General features: G+C 37.9%; 1 protein-coding gene across 4 annotated transcripts in view; it reads right to left on the bottom strand.

Moving 5' to 3' along the window:
* The window catches only part of LOC131157916 (dicer-like protein 4), a 190,065-nt gene extending 164,531 nt beyond the window's left edge, over positions 1–25,534 (bottom strand). For all 4 annotated transcript variants that reach the window (XM_058112378.1, XM_058112379.1, XM_058112380.1 and 1 more), the window contains exons 1-5: positions 25,254–25,534; positions 24,655–24,832; positions 21,637–21,747; positions 1,390–1,530; positions 1,175–1,244 (exon numbers count right to left, since the gene is read on the bottom strand). In XM_058112378.1, the coding sequence (XP_057968361.1) occupies positions 1,175–1,244; positions 1,390–1,530; positions 21,637–21,747; positions 24,655–24,832; positions 25,254–25,393 (640 nt within the window). In that variant the 5' untranslated portion in view covers positions 25,394–25,534. The remainder of the gene's footprint in view (positions 1–1,174; positions 1,245–1,389; positions 1,531–21,636; positions 21,748–24,654; positions 24,833–25,253) is intronic.
* Between the last annotated feature and the right edge of the window lie 468 nt (positions 25,535–26,002).

Genomic DNA, 26,002 nt, shown 5'->3' with positions numbered 1-26,002 from the left:
TAATTGGTTTCATGTTTGCAAAATCAAAGATCTTGCGTTTGTATACTGTAAGACACAATTGTCAATATTTGCATTATGCATTTTTCAGTGGGAGACAAAAACAAAACCACACATGCAGAAACTAGATGATCTCTCAGCATCAAAATATTCAGCAGTCCTAAATTGGTGCCTAACCAGTTATAGTTTATGCCACAGATATAGAGCAAACAAAACAGATGCATGCCTAAACAACTTTGGCTAAGCATGTCGACGTGTAATTGGTTTCATGTTTGCAAAATCAAAGATCTTGCAATTGTATACTGTAAGACACAACTGTCAATAATTTGCTTTATGCATTTATCATTGGGAGACAACAAAACCACACATGCAAATTAGAAGATCATGTACCAAAATATTCAGCAATTCTGAGCTAGTACGCAGACAACATCCACCATAATTCTTTTGTCAGCATCATTCAACATAAATATCAGATCACCAACACGGACATTTCATATTAAAGCTACCACTTTCAAATTTTCAGGAATAAATAGTTCAAGAATGAAGTTTCTAGCATCCATTTTCTTGCTCATTAACAGCTTTATAATTGTTTCTTGTTGGCATTTGCTTTCTATAAACTAGTAAAGGTATACTAGCCCTTTAGTTTTCAATTTCATTCCTATACTGCAAGGATACAATGCATTTATTTGTCATTATGAACCTCATGTCTCAGAATTTTCTACCTGTTCTGGAGACTTCAAACAATAATGGATATGACTGTTAGAAAGCGTGCACATCACACACTCCTCTATCATGGTTCCTCCAGTTAAAAAGTTTGTGTCAAAAACCTTGTATTCACAGACAGGCATTCATGTCTTCGTGCCACCACAAAACTCCACTTTCACCAGTGTTCACAAATAAACAAAATGGGCAGTAAAGGGCAAACAACATGGTGTCAAAGCCACAGTTGCCAGGAGGCCCCTGGTTAAAGTCTCCTTGCCTGAATTTATTCTAAGTTTGTTAAAAAATTACCATGTTCCTAAAAATGCAATCAGATTAAGACTGGAAAATTGAAATACATTGTGGTCCCACAATCAATCTAACTGTTTAAGCTTTTAGGTAAAGTGGTAATATAACAGAACTAATACATTCAGATGATTTTATCAGGACTGAAACTCAATATAAGGTCTTGCATTACCTTTCCCCAACTTTGGTGATGCAGTCATGCCAAATATACGAGGGAGTTTCACATCAGTTTTGTAGAATACCTACATAATTTTCAATAAATCAGACTATATTGACTGGAAAGAAGTATGTTGTATGTGTGTGTGCACATTCGCATGCATCTGCATCTGCATCTGCGTCTGTCAGTGTGTGTCAATAGAGAGATGAATATAAATATCATTTTTCAACCTTCATAATTTCTGCATAAGGATGATCACTTTCAAGTTGCGCATGATGACACTCATCAAATATCAAAAGTGCAATTAGCTCCATTTTGATGAAACGGTGGCACAAATTGCGCAGAAGTACTTGAGGAGTCATAACAAGAACCTGCAGAGAGAGTCAGAACCAAACAAAGAATGTGAGGCCAAGGATGAGCTTCTATGCTTCTTTATTAGTGCTAGAAATGTCCCAAAGCATCCCAGCACAGACATACACCTGTACGTTGAAATATATATATATATATATATATATATATATATATAGATGGATAGATATATGTGCTTGTATAGTTGTATGTCTGTGTATAAGTAACATGTAAAAGCTTAAGCTGTTAAGTTGAGGGACAACAATGTATATCAAGCTATTAACATTCCCCGTAGGTGTAGCCCAATTGCACGTGCCAGTTTAAATAACACCCATAAGAGGGAATAAGATAATTTTTTTACCACCACACAATAAACGTGCCCAAAAATACTAGATCCCAGGACCTCCATACAAATATAATTATGACACCATGTTAGAGTACGACTTTATCTAAAAGCTTAAACTGTTAGGTTGTGGGCCAACAATATATATCAAGTTTTTATCAGTAACATCTCTAAAAAAAATAATGTAAAAATTATGCTTGCAGAATTGTTTAAAATGTATATTTTAAACAATATGGTTTGCAGACATTATTTCCAAGAAAAAAGAATAAAAAAGAAATGAAGCAGAGAGATCAACAAAAGCACAAACAAGGAACAAGCTTTGAAATCAATTATAAACAGCTTTCAAAACAAGCATAAACAGTTCCTTTCACTCTGATTGGTTGTCATCACAACCAACTATAAGCTAAGTTTTCTGCTTCTTCAAGTCATTGATAAGAGAGTCACTCTTCTATGGTGCATGCACATCAACTTAGCACCTATGAATTCTTTGCAGGTCATCCCTATACTTTACCTAATCTTGGATGTATATATAACATCCAAAAGAAAGATCAGGCGAACAACTTCACCAGCCCTTTTCCTATTGTTGCAAATTTACCTCACTACAAGATGCACATATACCCTTTTCCTACAATAAAAAAAAATTAAAAAAATAAAAAAAAAAACTTCTAGGTCACCCCTACCCACCCCCCGCCCCCCCAAAAAAAAGACACTGTAGAGAGAGAGAGAGAGAGAGAGAGAGAGAGATCAAATAAACAAACATTAGCCAAAGGACAGTTTCAAAATCCTTATTTTTTTTAATAGAAAAAAAAAATTGTTGAGGAAGAAAGAAAATATATAAAAACAAAAAGAAGTAATCCTCCTTGTAGAGAAAAGAATCATATCAATCCAATAAGCCCATCAAAACCCTCATACTAGTAATAATCCTGGAACCAACTCATTTCTAAACAAGGAATCTTACACTAAAATTGATGCCTACCAAACATCATGTTGGGTTTAGGTACGTTGGTGTCTAAAAACACCACCCTTTTATCTAAATGATTATGGCACTTCCCTCTAGAAGAATTTTCACATCGAGTAATAAAAAGCCAGTTTGGGTGGGTTGTATGAGAATGGGTGGGATACCAATAGCAATCTAAGATGTTCTTTGAGGAGTCCGTGGTCTCTTTCTCAAATTTATCTTTCCTTTACCCCTCACACTAACCTTGTAGTGAAGAGGGGGTCACAAACCCGCTTCTAGAAAGACCATTGGCTGGGTAATGAATTTTATCAACTTCTTTCCCCCATATCTTTAGTTTGGGTGCTTAGCAAAATAGAGTCATATCTTTTTTTGTTGGGGATTTGGGTAGTCCTTTGGTTTCCTGGAATCTTCATTGTACAAAACCTCTTAATAATAAGGAGATGGAGGAGTTGTCTTCTTTGCTATCTTTATTGAACGGAAGTAACTTTCGTCACGGAGGGATTTTCACACTTGGAGTCCTTGGATTAGTTAGAAGTGTATTCTTGAAAATCTTTTTTTTTTTTTTTTGAATTCTTGATCCATTCCAATTCTTTATTTCCACTCTTTCCTATCATTTCAAGGCCAAGACTCCCTCAAAAATTAAGGCTTTCACTTGGTTGGTTGTGCTTAATAAAATAATACTAACAACTCGTTGCAAATCAAAAGACCCTTGAAGGCTCTTTCTCCTAATGTTTCTATGTGATGTTTCAAGGACTCTAAGTTGTTTGGTATAATGGGGGAGAGTTGGGTATGTGCTGTATTGGTGGAAGATTTAGTAGCCATTTCTTTCACAGGTTTTGGCAGAAGGAAGGATAGGGTAGCTTTATGGAGGTGTGGTGTATTTGCAATTTTATGAAGGATATGGATGGAAGGGACGCACAAATATTCTCCGGAAAATATTAATTTGGGAGTTGGTCTGTTAGAAGATCCAGTTCTTAGCATCACTGTGGTGTGTTGGTTTTGGTTTTTCCAGAGGAAATAGTCCCCACAAGATTCAAGAGATTGGAGGAACCTGCTGACTTATTGAGTTTTTATTTTTTCTATAGGTCTTTGTTTCTTTTTTCTGGTTTGCTCCAAATTTTCTTTCGGAGATTTCTCATTCTCCTCTTGAAAATTCTTTTCCCATCAATATAATTTTCTTTTTTTCTTATTTGGTTGAGAAGATTTTTTCCTTAATCTGGTCGAGACTAGTTTGAGAGAGTAGTCTGAAAAGGGTTTTGAAGAAGTGGAACAACAAAGTTTTTTAAGGAGAGCCTAGGTGCAATAGTAAAGTCGTCACCGTGTGACATGCAAGTCACGAGTTCGAGGTGTGGAAACAGTCACCTGTAGAAATGCAAGTGTTAAAATCCCAAGTATTATTGTAAATAATTAATTAGGAAAGTGGGTAAATGTGGGGGATTTGATATTATTCGGGAAGAAGATTATTTCCTTTTTTAGAATAGGGAATTGTATTATATAAAGATTGTGATGTACATATGAAGAATTAATTCAATAGAATTCATGAACTTCCGCTTACATGGTATCAAAGCTAGGGTTTCTCAACCTTAGCTAACTATGGCCAACGGCACCGTCAACAGCAGAGGGTCGACCTCGTCTGCAAATATTGACGGCGAATCAGAGGCCACTTCTGTTGGGGGTTCGAATGGCCTTGACAATATCTCCTTTCCACTCTCAGTGGAGAAATTAAACGGGAAAAATTATCATGAGTGGGCTCAATCCATAAAGTTGGTGATTGAAGGAAAAGGGAGACTTGGGTATCTTACGGCGAACGGAGGAAACCCGACTCTACCAACGTGGTTGCCTTGCAAAAATGGAGGTCCGAAAACTCCATGGTCAACGCCTGGCTCGTCAACTCGATGCAGCCATCACTCGGGAAAATCTTCTTGTTCTTGCCGACGGCGAAGGATGTTTGGGACGCTATTCGTGAGACATATTCCGACGTCGAGAGTTACTCGCAAATCTTCGAAATCAAGACCCGACTGTGGCAGATGAGGCAAGGGGAGAGAGGCGTTACTGAGTACTTCATGGAGATGACCCATCTCTGGCAGGAACTCGACTTAAGCACAGACGAGGAGTGGGAGTGCTCCGGTGATAGCACACGATACCGAAGGAGGCTCAAGAACGAAAAGGTCTTCAAGTTTCTTGCCGGCCTGAAACGACATCTGGACGACGTGAGGGGACGCATCCTTGGCCAACGACCTCTTCCCTCAACCCGAGAGGTATTCGTAGAAGTGAGGAGGGAGGAAAGCAAAAGGCGCGTAATGCTGAGACCCCAAAATGACCCTGTCGGGTTGGACCTACCCGTATCCGCCCCAAATCTAAATGGGCACACTAATAGGCCTGATGTCTTGACTCTTGTATCAAAAGGCCTAGGGGGATCCAACCAATGACCACAAAAAGGTAAATTATGGTGTGAGCATTGCCGAAAAACAGGTCATTCAAAAGATACTTGCTGGGAAATTCATGGAAAACCGGCAGATTGGAAGCCGAGACAATACCAAAAAAATCGTGGGTACCAGACTAGCACTGACAAGTCAATTGAAAAATTACAAGGAGAAAAAATCAATACCTCTTCAAGCAGTGCATTCAGTCCTGAACAGTTAGACCAACTGTACAAAATGATTTCGTCAATTCAAACATCGGGTCAGTCTTCTGGTTCCCTGGCTCACCGAGGTAATTATCTGACAGCTTTCAATACTACATCCTGTAACAAAGCTCCATGGATAATTGACTCGGGCGCATCTGATCATATGACTGGTTCTTATCAATGTTTTTCATCCTACTCACCATATGTTGGGAATTTGAGAGTAAAAATTGCAGATGGCTCTCTCTCACCAGTTGCGGGTAAAGGAAGTATTCACATATCTGACTCTATTATTTTACAATCAGTCCTACATGTTCCCAAATTGTCTAGCAAACTGTTATCCATCAGTCAATTAACAAAAATTCGAATTGTTCTACTAAATTTGTTTCATCTCATTCTGTTTTTCAAGACCTATCATCGGGGAAGACGATTGGCACTGCTAAAGCGCATGAGGGACTCTACTACTTTGAGGAGGCAAGCTTAAGCGAACTGTGTAATACTGCAATTTGTGATTCTGTATCTATTTCTAGAGATAGCGAACTTTTGTTATGGCATGCAAGAATGGGTCATCCCAATTTTCAATATTTAAAACGTTTGTTTCCGTCTATTTGTTCAAATAAAAAGTCTCCTGAGTTTCAATGTGAAGTGTGTGAGCTTGCCAAACACCGTCGAACTTCTTTCCCATCTTCCATATACAAACCATCTTGCCCATTTACTATGATTCATAGTGATTTGTGGGGTCCCTCATGTTCACTCAATCGCACCAATACAAAATGGTTCATTACGTTTATTGATGACCATACTCGCCTTTGTTGGGTTTACTTGCTAAAAGACAAAACTGAAGTCCGCTCCATTTTCATCAATTTTCATTCCATGATTCATACACAGTTCCAAACTACTATCCAAATTTTACGTACTAATAATGGTACGGAATACTTTAATACTATTATGGGAACCTATCTTCAAGAAAATGGGATTGTTCATCAGAGTTCTTGTGTGGATACCCCTCAACAAAATGGGGTGGCTGAACGGAAAAATAGACATATACTTGAAGTAGCCCGGGCGTTAATGTTCACTACCAACATGAAAAACTATTTTTGGGGCAATGCCATCTTAACAGCCACACATCTCATTAATTGAATGCCAAGTCGAGTACTTTCCTTTGTCACTCCTCTTCAGAAATTCCAACAACACTTTCCTGCCTCTCGTCTTCCATCTAGTCTTCCGCTAAAAATCCTTGGTTGTACTACGTTTGTTCATATTCATGCACACAACCGGGACAAATTGGATCCACGTGCCGTTAAATGTGTCTTCCTTGGTTATTCCCCTACTCAGAAAGGCTACAAATGCTATGATCCGGTCTCCAAAAGGCTGTTTGCTAGTCTTGGCGTTACTTTCTTTGAAACCACTCCTATTTCCCAAAGCCCTCTCTTCAGGAGGAGACATGGAGTGAAGATCGGTTCTTTGACTTCTATACTATTGATTCTGTGTCATCTAAACCCGTACCATCTACTGAGCCTTTTGTTGCTTCATTCCCTGACCCATCTATCGAGTCTTCCATTACATCAATTCTTGACCAGCCAAACACAACAGAACACTTAACCTCAGGGGGAGATACAGGAAAGCAAAACAACGCAAACTTACTTGTTTACTCAAGAAAGGTGAACACAAAAACAGGAAGAATCTCATACCTGAGGCACCAAGAACGTCAAAACCGGTGATGGCTTCAAATAACCATGAGTCAATGTCCAATCGTGATCTGGTAATTGAGCTTTCTTCTGATAATCCGGTACCTGATGATATCAACCTACCTATTGCAATGAGAAAACAAACCAGGTCGTGTACTCAATACCCCTAGTCTAAATACATGTCTTATAAAAGCCTGTCTACAGGATATCGTGCTTTTGTCTCTAACCTTGATAGGGTGAAAGTACCAAAGAACATTCAGGAAGCTCTAGAAATACCTAAATGGAGAGAGGCAGTCATGGAAGAAATGCGAGCTCTAGAAAAAAATGGAACTTGGGAGTTGATAAATTTGCCGAGAGGGAAGAAGCCAGTGGGCTATAAATGGGTCTTCACAGTGAAATATAAATCATATGGGACAGTAAAGATATTAAGTCAGGCTTGTTGCAAAAGGATTCACATAGACTTACGGCATTGACTATACAGAGACATTTGCACCAGTGGCAAACTTAAATACAGTACGGGCTCTCTTATCCTTGGCAGCCAATTTAGATTGGCCATTACAACAACTTGATATTAAAAATGCTTTTTTGAATGGTGAGTTAGAAGAAGAAGTATACATGACCATACCACCTGGATTTAGTGGGAAAGGTGAAGAAAACAGAGTGTGTAAACTCAAGAAGTCCTTGTATAGGCTCAAACAATCTCCCAGAGCATGGTTTGACAGATTTGCAAAAGTAATAAAGAATCAAGGTTATCAACAGGGGCAATCAGATCATACCCTATTCTTCCAGCAGACTGAAAGAGGTAAGAAAACAATTCTAATAGTGTATGTTGATGACATAATCCTTACTAGTGATGATACAGTAGAGATGGAGAGATTGAAGAAAGTTCTGGCTGCTGAATTTGAAGTTAAAGACTTGGGACAAATGCGGTATTTTTTGGGCATGGAAGTGGCAAGAACAAGAAAGGGAATTAGTGTCTCTCAGCGAAAGTATGTTACTGATCTCCTAATTGAAACCGGCATGCCTAGAAGCAAACCTAACGAAACACCAATTGAAGTGGTAAAGAGGGTTGAAGACTGTGGAATACCAATTGAAAAGGAAAGGTATCAGAGGTTGGTTGACAAGCTAATCTACCTATCACATACTAGACCAAATATTGCATTTGCAGTCAGTGTTGTAAGCCAACACATGCATTCACCAAAAAGGCCCACTTAGATGCCGTATACAAGATCCTTCGATATCTTAAAGGATCCCCGGGAAGAGGACTCTTCTTTAAGAAATGTGAAAGTAAGGAAGTAGAGATCTTTACAGATGCAGATTGGGCAAGATCAGTGGAAGATAGAAGATCCACCATAGGTTATTGCACATTCGTCTGGGGAAATCTGGTAACTTGGAAAAGCAAAAAACAGAACATGGTGGCTCGTAGTAGTGCTGAAGCGGAATTCAGGGCAGTTGCTCAATGGATATATGAAGGACTGTGGTTACGGAAACTCTTGGAAGAATTACAGGTCCCGGTGAAATTTCCTATCAAACTCTAATGTGACAATAAGGCAGCTATCAGCATCTCTCTCAATCCAGTTCAACATGACAAGACTAAACATGTGGAAGTGGACAGACACTTTATCAAAGAGAAAATCAAAGAAGGAATTATCTGTATGATTTATGTACCTACCAAGGAACAAACTGCAGATGTTTTCACTAAAGAATTGGGACGACAGAGCTTTGATGATCTCATTAGCAAGTTGGAGATGATTAATATTTATGATCCAACTTGAGGGGGAGTGTTAAAATCCCAAGTATTATTGTAAATAATTAATTAGGAAAGTGGGTAAATGTGGGGGATTTGATATTATTCGGGAAGAAGATTATTTCCTTTTTTAGAATAGGGAAATGTATTATATAAAGATTGTGATGTACATATGAAGAATTAATTCAATAGAATTCATGAACTTCCGCTTACAGCAAGGAAAGCCTGTGTACTATAGGCCAATTGTGGTCCACCCCTCCCTTGACCCCGCATAAGTAAAAATTTTGAGCACCGGGCTTCCTTTTTTTTTTTTTTTTTTTTTTTAACATCAAAGTTTCTGAAGAATTCTTTTGGATAAGAAAAGAAATTTTATTAAAAGAAAAGAGAATATATCAAGCGTATGAACAGAAGTCGATGCACCAAAGAAAACCAAAAATACAGAAGAAACAACCAAAGTCATAACATAATCAATATAACAAAGATCATTAGTCACTTTGAATTGTAGACAAATGGAACTCCTTGAAAAGAACCCACAGTGGATGCCCATAGAGAAGCATAAAGGACCATCCTCTCCCAAACCACACACGCCAGGAGAGCTTTATCCTCAAAAACTCTCGATTTCCTTTCCAACCAAATGCACCACATCTTGGGCACTAAAGCATGAACCCATAAAATTCTATCATCTTTTTGTCTGCCAAAACCTCAAAAATATGACACAAAACAGCTCCGTCATGGTGCTCATATTGAACTGACATTCTTCCTCAACAATGTCAAAAAATAACTCCATAATTTCCAAATAAAAGAACGAACAATGCAGGAAAAAAATATGGACATTTGTCTCCACTGGCGCAACACACAAAGATCAGGTGATCAAACCTTAGTAGGCAACATTCTGTGCAAACATTTATTAATATTTATCTTTTTTGAGATCATGCACCAAACAAAAGCCTTAACCTCAAAAATGAAGTTGGCTTCCCAACAAATTATCCAAGAGGAAATGATGATCAATTGGGGACTTAACAAAATAAGAATCAAAGGATTTACAAGAACATACAAGAACTATCAAAACACCAAATTCTCTTACCCTAGGAAACATGTAAGTGAGAAGAATTAAGAAATTGAATTTTAGGAACTAATATGATAACCATACTCTTTAAGCCATGGTAACTTAAATTATTTTCATAAATTTGCAGTTGTTGCTTTGCTTTTTTATTCGATGAGTTTATACTAACCATGTTTTGCATTAATTATGTTAATTTCTATATTAAAAATATCATTTAGTTTTTTAGTGGTAGGGTGGCTTAGATGAAAGGAAATTCCGAAAGCCATGTCAAACATTAATGACATAGGAGTTGGGGCAGAAACGAAAAAAAAACACTAAGCAGGGCATCCTAAACCAGAAGTAGCACCTGGCAGCACCTGACAGCAATGCAGACCAGCACCTGGCGGTAATTCACACCAGCAGCAGACACCTAATACGAAGGTGGCAGCACTGCAGGGTCCTTGTCGCCACCAGCTGCTGCAGTCCTGCCATGTTTTCAGCCTAGGAAGGGAAACTTGGCAGGCAGCTGGCAGCAAGTAGCTGTGGTCCTAACCCATTTCCAACCATGCAGAGCAGCAATAACTCATGATACAATAAATTTCTGCTGTAAACCCTAGTTCTAGATAGAGAGAAAGGAAGGAGTGGCAGAAAACTCTGCATTAAAACAGGGAAATCAGGAGAAAATACATAAAATTCAGAGGAAACTTAAAATAAATTTGGAGAAGCTGAAAAGCAAGGTAAGTGTTCTTAATTTTTTTATTTTTTGATAATAAAAGAAGATGGAATAAGGTAAAGAATGTTCATTCGAAGCAAGGATACCAAATCCTCAAAAAAATAAAATAAAATAAAACTCAAAAAGAAAAATCAAAAATAAATAAATAAAAGCAGAACAAATAAATAAATAAAACTGCTATGATTAGCCAAAAAAATCCCCTCTTCAAACCCTTCCCATCGTAGTTCACCATACACTTCAAATTAGCTAATTCCCTTTGACCCTTCTTCAACTTGGATTTTCCACCATCAAGCCTGGTTTCATTACCTCCTTGATCAAATAACAAGAGGCCTAAGTCATCCAAACACTTCTTAGTTTCAATGCCCTCCCTAGGAATTTCGTCTTGAAGGAGAGTAGGCAGAATTCCATCCTTAACCTTTTTATCATCTTTGGGGACCTCATCTTCAAACATATTTGTTAGAAGAGAATATGTTATTTTAATAATTAGGCTGTTTGAATGGGATTATTTTTGTCCTGGAGACATTATCATATTATTAATATATAAGAGGGCAAACCTAAAGGTGCATGTAGTCTCCAGGAAACTGCTGCTCAGTCCTTTATTCTCTTTTTCTCTTCTCCTCTTCTTTTCTCTCCTTTTTTTCTCTCCTCCGTCTCTAACTTGACAACAAAATATCAGAGCGTTGACCTCCTTTCAAATCTGATTTATCTGAATTGGTTTTGATAATCTGCCCTTTGTTTTTGGCCTTATCCTTCCCTAATCAGTCCCCAAATCTAATTTTCTGGTTGGTTTGGGAGGTGTTTAAGGGCACCCTCTCTATGGGTTAGGTTGTGCAGCATCCTTGGCAGGAAGCTGTGTGTGTTTTCATGGTGATTTGCTCATGTTACCTCAGTTATACTCTGCTTCTTGTATGCTGCTGCTGCTGCAACTGCTGTTCCTTCTGTCACTTCATTTGTAGTTTGCCGATGATGCTGTTTTTACAATGTGTATTCGTGATTGATTGCTCACAATCTTGTACCGACTGCTGGTTAGTTTTCAACTGGTGTTCAAATATTTATTTCCTTTTGTTCTCTGCATTCATTTCCAGTTTCTGCCGGCCATCATGCCTGGAGCTGCTGCCAGGTTATTTATTAAATGCCTGCAGTACTTTGCTGTGGTCTGTCCTGTACTTGGTGGTTAAGTAATTCCTCCTAGGATATTGTAATCTCAGATAAGTAGTCATAGCTGCCGACTGAAGTTCTGGATTTTCTGGATTTTGAAGAGTTTTAAGAGTTGTAAGTTCTGTTTTTCTTTAATTCTGAAAGTCCTGTTTGTGTTAGTGTCTGCTGCCTGACTACTCAGGCTCCCTCCCGCGACAAGACACTGTTAGGATTCCCAAATCAATTGGGATTTTCTATTTAATGATACGATTCCCAAACCAATTAGGATTTGCAATTAATGAGTAATGATTCTCAAATCAATTGGGATTCTATTTAATGTTAGGATTATTTAATGCTGGGGATTTTTATTTAATGTGTTAGGATTCCCAAATCAATTGGTATTGAGTCCATCAAGGATTTGGATTGGGACATTTTACAATTCTAATAGGATTAAGTTTCCCTACCCTATATATATGCAACCCAACAGGGCTTTTCCATTCAAGCAATAACATAATTCATAGCCTTTGGTTAATTTGGAGGCAGATCCCTCAAAGTGATCAAACCCTATTTCCTATTACTATTTTTCCTTCTTCAAATTTCCTGTTGGGATCTCCTTGGGGAACCAGCTTGGGCCACTAAGCCTCTTGCAAAAGGCGACGCTACTATTGACATTTCAAATGCACCTAGCACTCCATTTGGGAGTTGAGTACATCATCCACCGTGTCTTGATAGGAGTTTAATAATCTTTTTTGCATGGTTCAACACTTCAACAACTCCAAACTCAGTCTTTTACATCTAGTGCTATCGTGGCTTATTCAGATACAACCAAGCTTCTTGCCTCTTCATCCTCCTCACCTCGGATTATAGGTTCTGGTGCCTCCTCTCATATGATAGGTACTCCTTGTGAAACCAGCTTGGGCCACTAAGTTTCTTGCGAAATGCGATGCTACTATTGACATTTCAAATCCACCTAGCCACTCCACTGAGGATTTGAGAACATCATCCACCATGTCTCGAAAGGAGTTTAATAATCTTTTTTGCACAGTTCAACAACTCCAAACTCAGTCTTTTACATCTAAAGCAATTGTGGCTCATTCAGGTACAACCAAACTTCTTGCCTCTTCATCCTCCTCACCTTGGGTTATAGGTTTTCTGGTGCCTCCTCTCTTATGATAGGCACTCCTAGTTTGTTTGAGTCCTTGAACCGAACTACCTTACACTCTAAGGTTACTCTTGCTTATGGTTCAGTTACACTAGGGTCTAGTTCTAGCAATATTCTCTCAATTCCCTTTATTCCTCTTTCAGTTGTGTTATATGTGCCTAAATTTCTCATGCTAGCCACTGGTCAATTAACTAAGTCTCACAACTGTTTTGTGACCTTCTTTCCTTGTCATTGTGTTATTCAGGATCACCAAACGAAGAAGATATTGGTTGAGGGCTTAAGAAGGATTGCTTGTACTATTTTGATGATGGTCATGGTGGGTCCAATTCTTGTCATGTGCAGCTTCCTCAATTTCTACTCATAGAGTTTCTCTTGATTAGTGGCATACTAATTTGCGTCATCTATACCTTCACAAACTACAAGTTTTTTCTCTGTTCAAGTATGTTTCTCAGTTTGAGTGTTTTGCATGTCAGTTGGGAAAGCATATTAGGACATATTTTCTGTCTAGAGTTAAATCCTGTAGTAAATCATTGCTTTCACTTATTTAATCCAAAATTTGGGGTTCATGTAAAGTCAGAATTTGACTAGTCATCAATGTTTCAACAATGTATGGCAAGCCAAAATATAATCAACACTCAGAATTCTCAAGTCATCAACGAAACAAGGAGCAATTTGACTAGGCTGAATACAACCTAGAGTGCATTAAAGAAAGGTAAATTCCCAACTCAAGCCCAGCCAAATCCTCAAGTGTAGGTTGCAGTCATGGAGCCTTCATCCTCTACTGGAGAAAATGTCAAGAATTGCAATGTTGTAACAACTCTCTGCAGTGGTAAGGTGATTGGTACACCAGATACAGAAGCTGATCAAAATGGCAAGAGTTCAACTTTCAAAGAACCAGGTAAAAATTTTGATGTTGATGTTTCTGAAGAACCGAAGGTAACTGTTCCAACACTTTTTCCTCAAAGATTGGTTCTTCAAGAAGTGAATTTCTTAGAATCCATACTTGATAAAGATCCTTTCTTGTTAAAACAAGAAAGCCAGTTTAAACATGATTTGTCTGATACCTTTGAGAGCATTGATTTATTTAAGACTAATTTCTGTGCAGGTAACAAAACAGACTCGCTGTGGCAACTCAAATTTGGAGACCCACCATTTCAACCTATAAACCTGCACCCATCAAACGAAATTCCTCCCGAGCCTCCAAACATACCATGATGCTTTAATTTCCTTTATTTTCATTTTGCTTTATTTTGTTTTATTTCTAGTTTGTTTGCAGGTACATTTTCTTTTAGTTTCAATTTTTCCTTTGTCCCTTACTTCTCTACCCAGGTACTCTTCTACTTCTCTCAGTATCATTCTTTTGCTTTTCTTTTCAAGCATTGAGGACAATGCTACATTTTAGATGGGGGGAGAGAATTTGTATACGCAATTGTGTGTTGCCATGTTATAGAGCTTTAATTTGATGTTTGCATGCATTAGACAGTTTGGTCTACCTTGGGGGAAGTGCTGGTATTGAGCTCAAAGCAAACTAAATTCCTTATTAATGAATTTTACATGAGAAAATTTTTCTTTTTGAGGACATGAACATGTAGGATGTAGTACAAATCAGAGATTAGATCAAAAGGGACACTTATCCATTTCACTTAGTTTCAACCAAGGAAAACATGTTAAAAGTTTTGGCTAAAACACACACAACAAAGGTCAAAATACTTAGAAAGACTACCTTGGGTAGTTATTGGTTGATTTACACTTCAGTTATTTGGGACTCTAAAGAAACATATCCTAATGGCTTAGAAAAAAAAAACAAAAACAAAAAGTCTTAAGCGAATGAAAATGAGAAACAAGCCAAGGATCAATTGCAAAAAGAAAAGAAAAAAAAAGGAAAAAACAAAGAGAAATAAAAAAAGAGGAAAACAACTGTGTATTGGAAAGGGCTACCTATTATCGGGATCCTAACAAAATAAGAAAGTAGATGCCTTCTAAAGTGTGGTAGCGTGAAAGCCACCGTTGTACATTTGTGTACTAGAAATGGCTACCTATTACCGGGGTCCTTGCTAAATAAGAAAATAGGTACCTTCTAAAGTGTAATAGCATGAAAGTCACCACTACAATGGTTTTGAATTAGAGTAAGACCATGCGATTGTCTCAAATTAACTGTTGTGATTGAAACTGTTAATGTCTCTTGGTTGTCAATCTTGGAATTCTAGCCTTATTCCCATACGCGTGAGCTTTTTTACATTCCATTACCTTGGCTGATTTACTAAATGGTGTATAAATCTCTCAGTTGATACTTAAATTGGATTAATCTGTTTCCTGTGTTCCAAAACTCAAGAAGCATATTTCATGGCATGTGATTTTCAAAAATACTAGAATTAGAGTGGCTACTCCCCTAGTATGAGTACATTCACGTTATTTGCTAGAAACTAGAAAAACATTAGTTGGGGGGTGTGATTACGTGTCAAAGTTACATAATTAGGTGTTTAAATGCGTTAATTAAGTATTGCAATTTTACTTAAATGCCTAATTATGTGCAGTACTTTAAAATTGAGCTCAATTGATGATATTAAGATAATTATCCTATATTTGCCCATAAATTTACGAACATTCGTGCTTAATTATTGCAGGGCAAGTCTCGGGAATAAAAGGTGACGGCCCAAGCATTTTAAAGCAATGAAAGTGGCATGCACAAGGAGGACACACTTGATGGACCATGAAGATTAGAGAGAAACAAGAACATGGGCCATGCAAAGAAGGCCCATGCGGCAATTCTTGATTGGATTTGGATTTTAAAGGATACAAGAGCCATGCATAAGTGTGTGGGCTGCAAGGGCAGCAGTGCTTGAGAGAAAAGAAGGCATGGGCCAAAGCAAAGAAGGCCAATGCCTACAAAGAAAGTCCACACGGCTATGGCAGCTTAGAGGGAAGGAAAAATAGGTTTTTAATCTAGTGTGGCTGCATGATTGAGTAGGTTTGGAGGCCGTGAGCAGAGGGTAGCGCAGCTAGGAGTTTGGGAGCAGCCGTGTGTAGTCATTCGGCCATAGATTCCCCTTCTCTTCTCTTCTCTTCTCCCCTCCTCTCCTCTCTTTCTTCTAGCTTTTTGTTCTTTTGTATTTTTCACTTTGAGGTTTATTTTGAGTGCAAGTGTTGGAAGTTGGAACAGCTGCAGATTGAAGAATTTGGAGCAGCCGAACCTAGAGAGGAATCCCCTCCATTCGGCCATGGTCTCCTCTCTCTTTTCTCTTCTCTTTTCATTTCTAGCTTTTGTTCTTTGTTCTTTACTTTAATGTTATTTCAATACATTGTTTTGATTTATTGTTGGATGGAGTTTGTTTTATTTAAGTTATTGTTGCATTGAGTTATTTTATTTTTGAATGGTTTTTATTAGATTAATGAAGTTCTTATCTTTGATTCATTGTTTGAATGTTTAAAGATTGGGTTATTTTGTTTGTTTAATTCCGTTATCCTTTATTTTATTGTTTGACTGAATCATTGAATGAGTCATCTTTGTTGCGTTGGGTTTGCGTAGTTTGTTAAGTTTGATTTGTGTTTATGGGATGTTTTAGAACACAAGGGGATTAAGATTTAGTTAAGTAACAAGGTGCACACAAGGTGTTTGATAGAATGTCCTTTAGAGCATGAACATTATAATAGGCCATTTATTGTTAAAAATAGTGGATTAGATGATGTTGTTGAATGTGGTTTAGCTCCTCGAAGCAAGGATAATCATTATTCATTCAACGCACATCCTCAATTTCTTATAATTTAGGGACAAGAGTAATGTTGGTGACAAGGGCATTGGAATGTTGGTGACAAGGGCATTGGCGCGTGAATTTTAAACTTGTTACGTAACTATGTTTTGTGTCTTACTTGGGGTTATAAACATGCTGTAATTTAATTTCATTTAGTCCATTGAGTAGATAATTTACCAATCTCATACAAAAGCAAGAAAAGAACCATCTTCGGATCATGTCTGAAAACCCCATTCCATTGTAAACAACATGTTAGTTGATCATAGAGTTTAATTTCCTTCATTTTCAGATAACAGATAAATTTGGAATTCAACCATACCGTTCCCCATGGAGATAACTTCGGGACTTCCTTAATTACTACTTGTTGACACTCTTATACTTGGGAATTATTCTCTAAGGTGTTTTTAGAGTCAAGTCAAGCACCTCCTCTACCCATCACTATTTCAACTTCTGGTTCTGGAGATCCATCACAATGTGGCCTGGATTTGCCCATTGCTCAGTGCAAAGGTACCCAAACATGTGCTCAACAATCCTTAGTTGCTTATCATATCACTAATTATGTTTCAGTTCTTCACCATCCTAGTCCTATGCATTATTTTGCCTAGTCTATTTCCTCAACTTCTATCCCTTCCTCGCATGTTGAAGCGCTCGTTAACCCAGGTGGAAGCATGCAATGGATGTAGAAATAAATGCCTTGACCACTCGAGGGACATAGGACTTGGTGGATCTTCCTCCTAGTAAAGAGTTGGTAGGTGCCATTAGGTCTACTAAGCTTGTGGTTGCTCACCCTATTCCTTAATAATTTCAGGTTCAAACAGGAGAGCTCCACTTGTTAGGTTCTCCAAGATACTACCATTTTGACATGTATTACAGATTGGCAGGAAGACAATAAGGATACTAAGCATGTGTTCAGTTTTGGGGAGGTTATGTATGTGGACTGGGAAGTGGGAAAAATGTTAAATGAAAAGTACAGCTAATGTAAAGAGCTTGTTATTGAATGAAAAATGTTTTTAGTTGCTTATGAAATACATATATATGTTTTGTGTTTTCAACAAATGTTCACTCTTAATTGGCTTTAAACTTGGTTCCAAATGATGATTTGTAAAACAAATTCTTGCCTACGCCTAGTGACCCCATTGAATTTTAGATGGAATCACAGCCGGTTACGTGCCAAAAAATAGGGACATGACATTTTAACCCTCGAAAATCTGCAGAAAAGAGGGCTTACAGTCACGAATCAGTGTTTTCTCTGTATGGCTGATGCAGAGTCAATAAACCACATTCTTCTCCCCTGCCCCTGGACAAGGAACATGTGGAATTTGGCTCTTTCCTTGACTGGGCAGCAGTGGGTTATAGAAAATTTGGTTAGAGGGGAAATTTGGGCTTAGAAAGGCATCAGAGCAACAAAGGAGAAGCGAAAGTCATTGAATATCATCCCTCTTCCCATCTTTTGGTGATCTTGGGAAAAACAGAAATAAAAGAGCCTTCAAAGATTCATCTACTTCGCTTCAGACCTGCAAAGCCCAATAGAATACTGCTATCTCCAGCTGGCTTAGTGGAAAAATTGTTAATGACCATTTTGTAATTCTTGATGTTTGCGGCACTCTAAAGGTTGATTGATGTTTTGTACCACGGGTTGGCATACCCTTGATGTCTTGATAATATATTCTTTTCGCTGATCAAAAAAAAAAAAAATCTTGTTACTTGGTGTAGCAAGAAACAAACTACTGTAGCAAGATCCTAGGGCTGAAGCGAAATATCGAGCTACGGCACACACTCTATGACTGAGCTTGTGTGGTTGAAGTCTCTTATGTCAGAGATGAGATTCTTGGTAACAAAGCCAATAGATGTATTTTGTGATAATCAAGTTGCCATTTATATTGTTAGCAATCCAGTGTTTCATGAGAGGACAAAGCACATAGAAGTTGATTGTTATTTTGTGAGGGATGCTATATTGAAGAAGGTCGTGAGGACTCCCTTTATGAAATCTATCGATCAGTTAGGCACTTACGTGACGTTTTTGCTAAGCCTTTATTTAAGCCCGCCTCATCAAATGTTTGTTACAAGCTAGGGTTAGATGATATTTATACACCTCCTTCTAGAGGTAAGTGTTAGAAGAGAATATGCTATTTTCACAACTAGGTTACGTTAATAGGGTATTTTTGTTATGTTATTTTCATAATGAGGTTACGTTAATAGGGGTATTTTTGTCCTTAAGACTTTATTATTATTATTATTATTATTATTATTATATAAGCGGGCAAAACTGGAGCTGTATGTAGTCTCTAGGAAACTGCCACATAGTTCTTGCCTCTCGTTTTCTCTTCTTCTCCTCTTCTCTTCTCTCCTTCTCTTTTTCTCTCCTCCATCTCTAACTTTACAACAATATTAATACTTCTAAACCTTGTAAAGGAGGAGGTGACACGTAAGATAAATCCCCGATACGATCAATAGAAGAATCAGAGGAATATCCACATTGTCCCCAAATATGGTCCAAAAGTAAACCTTTATCGCATTCGAAATGACTACTCCCTATGCCTTCCTCGTCCGAAACATCAGCCCATCTCTTACTTTCCTTACTCAACTTTGCCCTCTCATCAATTGGCTCTTCCACTATACTTAATAGAAATACACATTTGGAATCTCTCCTTATAATTTTATGTGTTTTCTCACCAGATCATTCTCGCTTATCTTCATCAAGTATCTCCCTTCAAAACCCATCTACATTTTCTTTCGACGAGCATACTCCTTATCACCCCTTGAGTTATACAAAAGACTAGACCCAGACTCTCCCCTCTAACATTCCTTGAGCTCCCCCTAATGTCATTTTCCTCCAGACAAGGAGAAGCATCAAACCTATCAAACCTTCCTCCTTCCATTGCTTGCACTTTACTTTTATCATATCATCCCTTGGCATGACCATCAAAGATGATATTTGAAGAAGAGCACAATATCAGATCACCTTGTACTTCATCCGAAGATGGACACTGTTCAACTTGATGCTGCTCCAAAAGAACGGTGAACCCCCGCATCCTCCCCAGTCATGGGCAAAGAGGCTCTCTTATGTTCAAGGGGCTGTAGAGACTCTTGGGCCTCCTCGGATAAGTGCCCATCTATTCTTCTATAGAAACTTCCCCACTACCCAAGCCTCTTTTTAAATCAAGAACTGCTTTTGGGCTTCATTGACCAATAAGCCCAACAAAGAGTTTAATAAAATCTTCTTATTTTTTAACAACCAGCCCAAATTAATGTTACTCGACAATAATCCAAGCCCACCATTCTCACTCCGTCATCCCATCTTCCACACAAGAAATCTTAGCCACCTTTGTCTTCATCTTGTCACTGTTGTCCACACGGGAACCCCTAGCCACCTCTGATTTTAACTACTCAACTGGCAACGTCGCCTTCAATGCCATCAATCGCACTTGAGAAGCTATCTAAATGAATTCCTCTTGCGACATTCCCCCACAACAACCACAATCCTTCTCCTACATATTCTTAGAAATCGATCAACCATCACCATCATCTACACTTCCAACGATCTAACTCCATGAGCAATTTCCAAAGAACTTCTTGCTATCTGCTCCATTTGAGCCCGACCAACAAGAACTCTCCAAAGTAACAAAGGCGTCCCCAACTCTAAGACCATCATTCCCCTTTGAGCCCTTCAAGAACAAAAATGGAATACTTTTGACCGCTCCATCCGTGTCCTAATTCCATGAAGTTCCAAGCCCTAGTCACATGAATCCCCATTCAACAATCAACATAACCAACCTGGAGTCTTCAAAATCCCATGCCCGACCTACCAGCAAAAGCCAAAAACCCTTGAGAAATCATGAAGTGAAACCAACAGAAAGATTGTTCATAGACAATGCTGAACTACCAGGTCCCTGAAAGATTATCGCCACCAACACTCCACCCCCAAAAGGCAGCTCAGAGGCTAGTGGCTCTGATGCCACATGCTAGCACATGAGGCTGCGGCAAAGCCCATATTTGCTCTGTTTTGGTTTTTCAAGGCTAGAATCTTCCTTAAGACCATGATACCAAGTCTGTTGCTATGGTTTTTAGATTCCATCCATGTTGGTTGTTCACTCGTCTTTATGTCCCAAAAGTTTTAGTTCCGTCATCATTGCCGCAGATTACAATGGTAAATTTGAATGAAAATAATCATTTGCAGTGGTCTAAGGCTGTCAAGATTTATTTGACAGACTTAAGCAAGTCCGAACACCTCTTTCAGTCTTGTCACGTTTGTTGCGCGTTGTTATGGCTCGGAAGCTTGTATTTGTAAATCCATTCCAGTTCTATCCATTTGTCTTTTCACATGCGAGGAGGTTATGATAGGGAAGGGGAGAGGGTGTTGGATGTATTGATTTACATCATTGGCTCACAATGTAACAGCTTAAACTCATGAAAGAAGTGACTTAAAAGTCTTCAAAGAAATCCAACAATGTGAGCAACTACAATAGAAACATCAATGGGGAAGATAAGGAACAAGTCCTTTCTTAAACATTAAATTATGGAGAGTGAATTCTCACCGACAGTTCCAACTATCCTTCCAAACTAATTCATCAAGCACAAAGAGAAGAGAAAAATAACCACACCATCTACCCCTCATCCCTTTTCTCCAAAGCCCTCCAAAGAAAATCTGTATCAAACAAGATACTCCCAGATCACCAAGGAAATCTAAATCAAAGCAGAAAATCTCTAACAAATTTGATGGGCATTTTTTTTTTCCAGAAAAAGAATATTTAACAAGAGAAAGAAGAAAATTTGAAAAAGGGAGGACAAGTCATTCTCCAAAATAAACAAAAAGGGAGGACAAAATACCCTACCAATAAAAAACTAAAACAAAACAAAAAAAAAATCAAAAAAGCCCTACAATCACATTGTCATGGTAATAACTTGACAAAGAAAAAAATAAAATATTCATTATTTAGAATGACTAACCTCATATTGTTCAATCTCTTTTTCCCAATCACGATGGCTCTTCAAATGTTTAGAATTTCCACAGCAGACCCCAACCTTAAAATCAACAAATTCTTCTATGACCCTAGCTTGCTACAAAATAGTAAGATTTGCTTCAACACAAGAAAAAAGTGGAAAGATAATTACGTGCACTTAAAAGTAACAATCAAATAAATTATTGAATCCAAATTCATAAACATCCAAAGTTCTAAACGAACATGAACATGAACATGAACATGAAGTATTCATCAATTGATAGCACAATCCATGAGGCCAAAATAGTAAAGGAACATCATAGCACAAATAATAATATCTAAAAAATGACAAGTAAATATTTATCTTATGATGAATTAGGGGATATATCTTATGTTTATGCTCCCCAGCTGGAAGAGGTTTGGAGAGAATGCCTAATTTTGAAAATGATGGGCTGATTAATAATTTGCAGCATAGGGATGGAATTTTTCCTACACCCATGGAGGAGATTCGTGAGGAGTTAGAAGCTCAAGTTCTTTTGGATAAAATGGATTTGAAGTTGACTGATTTTGAAGAAAACAAAGTGCGATTGGATGGTACTATAAGTTGAAAGATGAAGAGTCAAGGTGAATCAGCAAATTTGAAGAGCTAGGTAAATTATGATGTCAAAGGTTTGAAAAGGGGTTGCTCAATTCTTTTCATGTTCATTTGGGAAGTGATAATAGGGTTTGGAGCTTAGATACTTCTGAGGAGTTCTCTAGTAAATCTTTTTCCACCTACTTGACTTGTGATTCTACTGCAGATACTTTTGCTTTGTATCCTTGATTAGGAAAGCTCAAGCTCCCTCAAAAATAAAAGCTTTCATTTGGACTGCGATACTTGAATGAATTAATACCAAGTTTTGCTTCAGCATAGCAGACCTAATAAGGCCCTATCCCCTGACATTTGTGTCCTTTGCATGAGGAGTGAAGAATCTTCTGGAAATCATAATGAATAATTTATGTATTTCTTGAATTCAATTTTGTACAAGCCAATACACAATATTTATAATACAACCAGGTATTCTAAATATGGAAACAATCTACTAAAATAATCTCTCTCAGTAATATACAATCCTTTACATAAATATCCCCTAAATCACTCCAAGATACTTGGGTTTTCTACACTCCCCCTCAAGTTGGATCATAGATTTTGATCATATCCAACTTGCGGATGAAATCATCAAATCTCTGTCGAGCTAACCCTTTGGATGTGAAGAATGTCTACTTGTATTGAGATTTGCAGGAAGAGGTACACATAGAGCAACCTCCTAGGCATGTCAATCAAGGCTAGGATGGTAAAGTATGTAGGTTGCGTAAGTCCATTTATGGTCTTAAGCAGTCTTCTCGAGCTTCATTTGACAAGTTTAGTGAGGTGGTCTCTGCATTTGGTTTCATTCGATGCTACTCTGATCATTCAGTCTTTTTTCATCAAAACAAGACAGCTATGGTGCTTCTAGTAGTTAATGTTGGAGACATCATCATCATAGGCAATTACCACAATGGGATTATAGATGTCAAGTGGTGACTTCAAAAAAAATTTCAAATCAAGGACTCAAATACTCTTCGTTACTTTCTTGGCATTAAGATTAGCTAAACCGGTTGATACTCCTACAGATCCCAATGCGAAGCTTTCTAGGGATGTTAGACTAGCCTTTGAAGATAAACTTCAATATAGGTAGTTGGTTGGCAAGTTGATCTACCTAACTTTCACTAGACTTGACATATCCTTTGTGGTGAGGGTGGTGAGTCAGTTTACAAAAAAAAAAAACCCAAACAACCACACTAGGATGTTGTTTGTAGGATTCTAAGGCATCTCAAAGGCTCTCTCGATAAAGGCTAGATATATAAGTGTAATAGAAACTACGAAATCATGACATACTCTAACATAGATTGGGCTTGCTAAGTTGATGATTGAAGGTCTATCACTAGATACTGTACATTGTGGGAGGTAATCTTATTACCTGGCATAGCACGAAACAAACTACTATACCTAGATCTAGTGCAAATGCAAAATACCAAACTATGGCTCATACTGTGACTGTGAGTGAGCTTGTGTGATTGAAGTCTCTTCCCTTATGTCAGAGATGGGATTCTTGGTTAAGAAGACCACAGACATGTTTTACGATAATCAAGCTGCCATTTATATTGCTAGTAACTATTGTTTCATAAGAGACGGTCATTTTGTAAAGGATGTTGTGTTGAAGAAGGTTGTAACTTGTAAGGACTCCATTTAAAATTTGTCGATCAGTTAGGCACTCAAGTGACATTTTCAAAAAGGCTTTATTTAAGTCTACCTTGTCTGGTGGTTGTAACAAGCTGGGTTTAGGTGATATTTATACAACTCCGACTTGAGGGGGAGTGTTAGAAGAGACTTGCCATTTCCATAAAGGATATAATTGACAACTCGAAGTTGCACATTATCCCCTCCCTGCTACAAATCTTGTGAGATAGGCTTTTTTAGTAATTTATTTGGTGTAGGTAGGGGCATTTTTTTCTTTCAAGCTTTTTTTATAATTAGTATATAAAAGGGCAGACTTGGAGCTGAACGTAACTCTCCAAAAAACTGCTGCCTCCTCCTTTCTCTTGCTTTCTTCTTCTTTTCTTTGCTTCTTCTCTTCTTTTCTTCTTCCCGCCTCCATCTCTAACTATATAACAACTTATAGTTATAATATCATAGGTGCTATTGTTGATATATGCCTCTACTTTCAAATAGGAAAGTCTTAGTGTAGGCGTACTATTTTAACATGGTGGAAAAAATAAATGCAGATTTCGTGGTTTTCCAAGTTAATCCTAGTGTCCTCTTTATGTGTGTGCAGCTGATTTCATGTTATCATTGCTGATCACTTGCAATGTTTGGTCAGTGATTATTCTACATAATATTCATTTGAACAAGGGAAAGAATTACCCTGGCCACTGTTTCGACTATCATCTCCTACCCCCTTCCCTGACAAATAAAACGGCACATAACTAATATAAAGAAGCTCACTTGTTGAACCAGAGCAACTGTAGGAGCGAGGAAAACACATATGTTCTCCAGGGGTTTCTTTATCAAGTGACCCAACTCGTACATAAGAAGCACTGAAATGAGGGTCTTCCCGCAACCCGTCCCCAAACACACAATAATGTTCTCCTCCAAAGCTTTCTTGCAAAGATCCAACTGATACCTGCAAAAGTTTTTACAGGAAAAAGTTCAGACATTGAGGGGAAGCCCCTTCTGTTTTGCTGGAAATTGAAGAAAAGGAACAGAAATAGAAATTCCTCAACCCGCGTCAAAAGAAAATCAGAAAAAAACGGCATAAACCTTTGTTTCCCTCTTCATGCGAGTTTCTAAGCATCCAAACAAAAACTTACGCAACACTCTCTAAATGACTTAATGCAAACAGAAGAAACAAATCCAACAGACAAATAAAAAGTAGCTGCAAGCCTGCGACGTTGAATCAGAATGCAGCTTCAAATGCAGCAAAACTTCAAAACGAACACTTCTACATTTTCTTCCATTTACCCCCCATTTTCCTCCACTTTCTCAGCAACAAATTCACCCTCAAGAAAAACGCAACTACAAGAACAAGAAAGAGCAACTCGTACTTCCTGGCTATCTTTCTGGGATCTTTCTCTGCAGTCCGAGCTGTGGAGCTCGACCCTCTTTCTCCATCAGCCGCGGAAGACGGCTCGATAGTCTGCAAAGCTAGAGAAGCTTCGGCGGCCGGAACACCGCTGGCAGCCATGGCCAGAAGATAAAACACCGGTCCTGCTCTGGGTTTCTTTGCTCTGTTTTTCAGGAGTGGAGTGAGGCGGCCGTGTCAGGGCGTTAGCGTGAGAAATGGACTTTAGACATTCAGTGGAAAATTGGAAAGCAGAAACTTACTACGTGGGGTTGGATTTGGCGTTGAGCAGTGCCAAATACATATCCGGGATTTGTACTATGAATGTATGCAAGGAAAATTTGTTCTTCATGGTATGTAAGGGTATGTTTGGTTGTGGGTAAAAACTTAAGGAGGCTAAGTTGGAAGGTTGATCAGTCATGTTTGGTTTAAGAAATCAAATAAGATGAGAATAAAATCAAATAATTTTTAAATATATAAATGTAAAATTAAAATTGAATAATAAAGAAGAATCATTTTGTTCCTATTTAATTATAAAGAAGAAAAATGAGAAAAAATAAAATAAAATATGCAATAAATGAATTTTATGCATTTTTAATTTTTAATTTTTTTAAAAAAATTATCATATTATAATAAATTTCAATTATTATTTTTATAGAAAAAAAAAAAAAAAGGAGCATAATTCAACACTACTCAATCATGCTCATTCATGCAAATTCTTAGCATTTGAAG

The sequence above is a fragment of the Malania oleifera genome, chromosome 6 (genome assembly GCF_029873635.1).
Source record: "Malania oleifera isolate guangnan ecotype guangnan chromosome 6, ASM2987363v1, whole genome shotgun sequence".
Classification (NCBI taxonomy): Eukaryota; Viridiplantae; Streptophyta; class Magnoliopsida; order Santalales; family Ximeniaceae; genus Malania; species Malania oleifera.
This window is presented reverse-complemented; position numbering and strand designations above follow the sequence as displayed.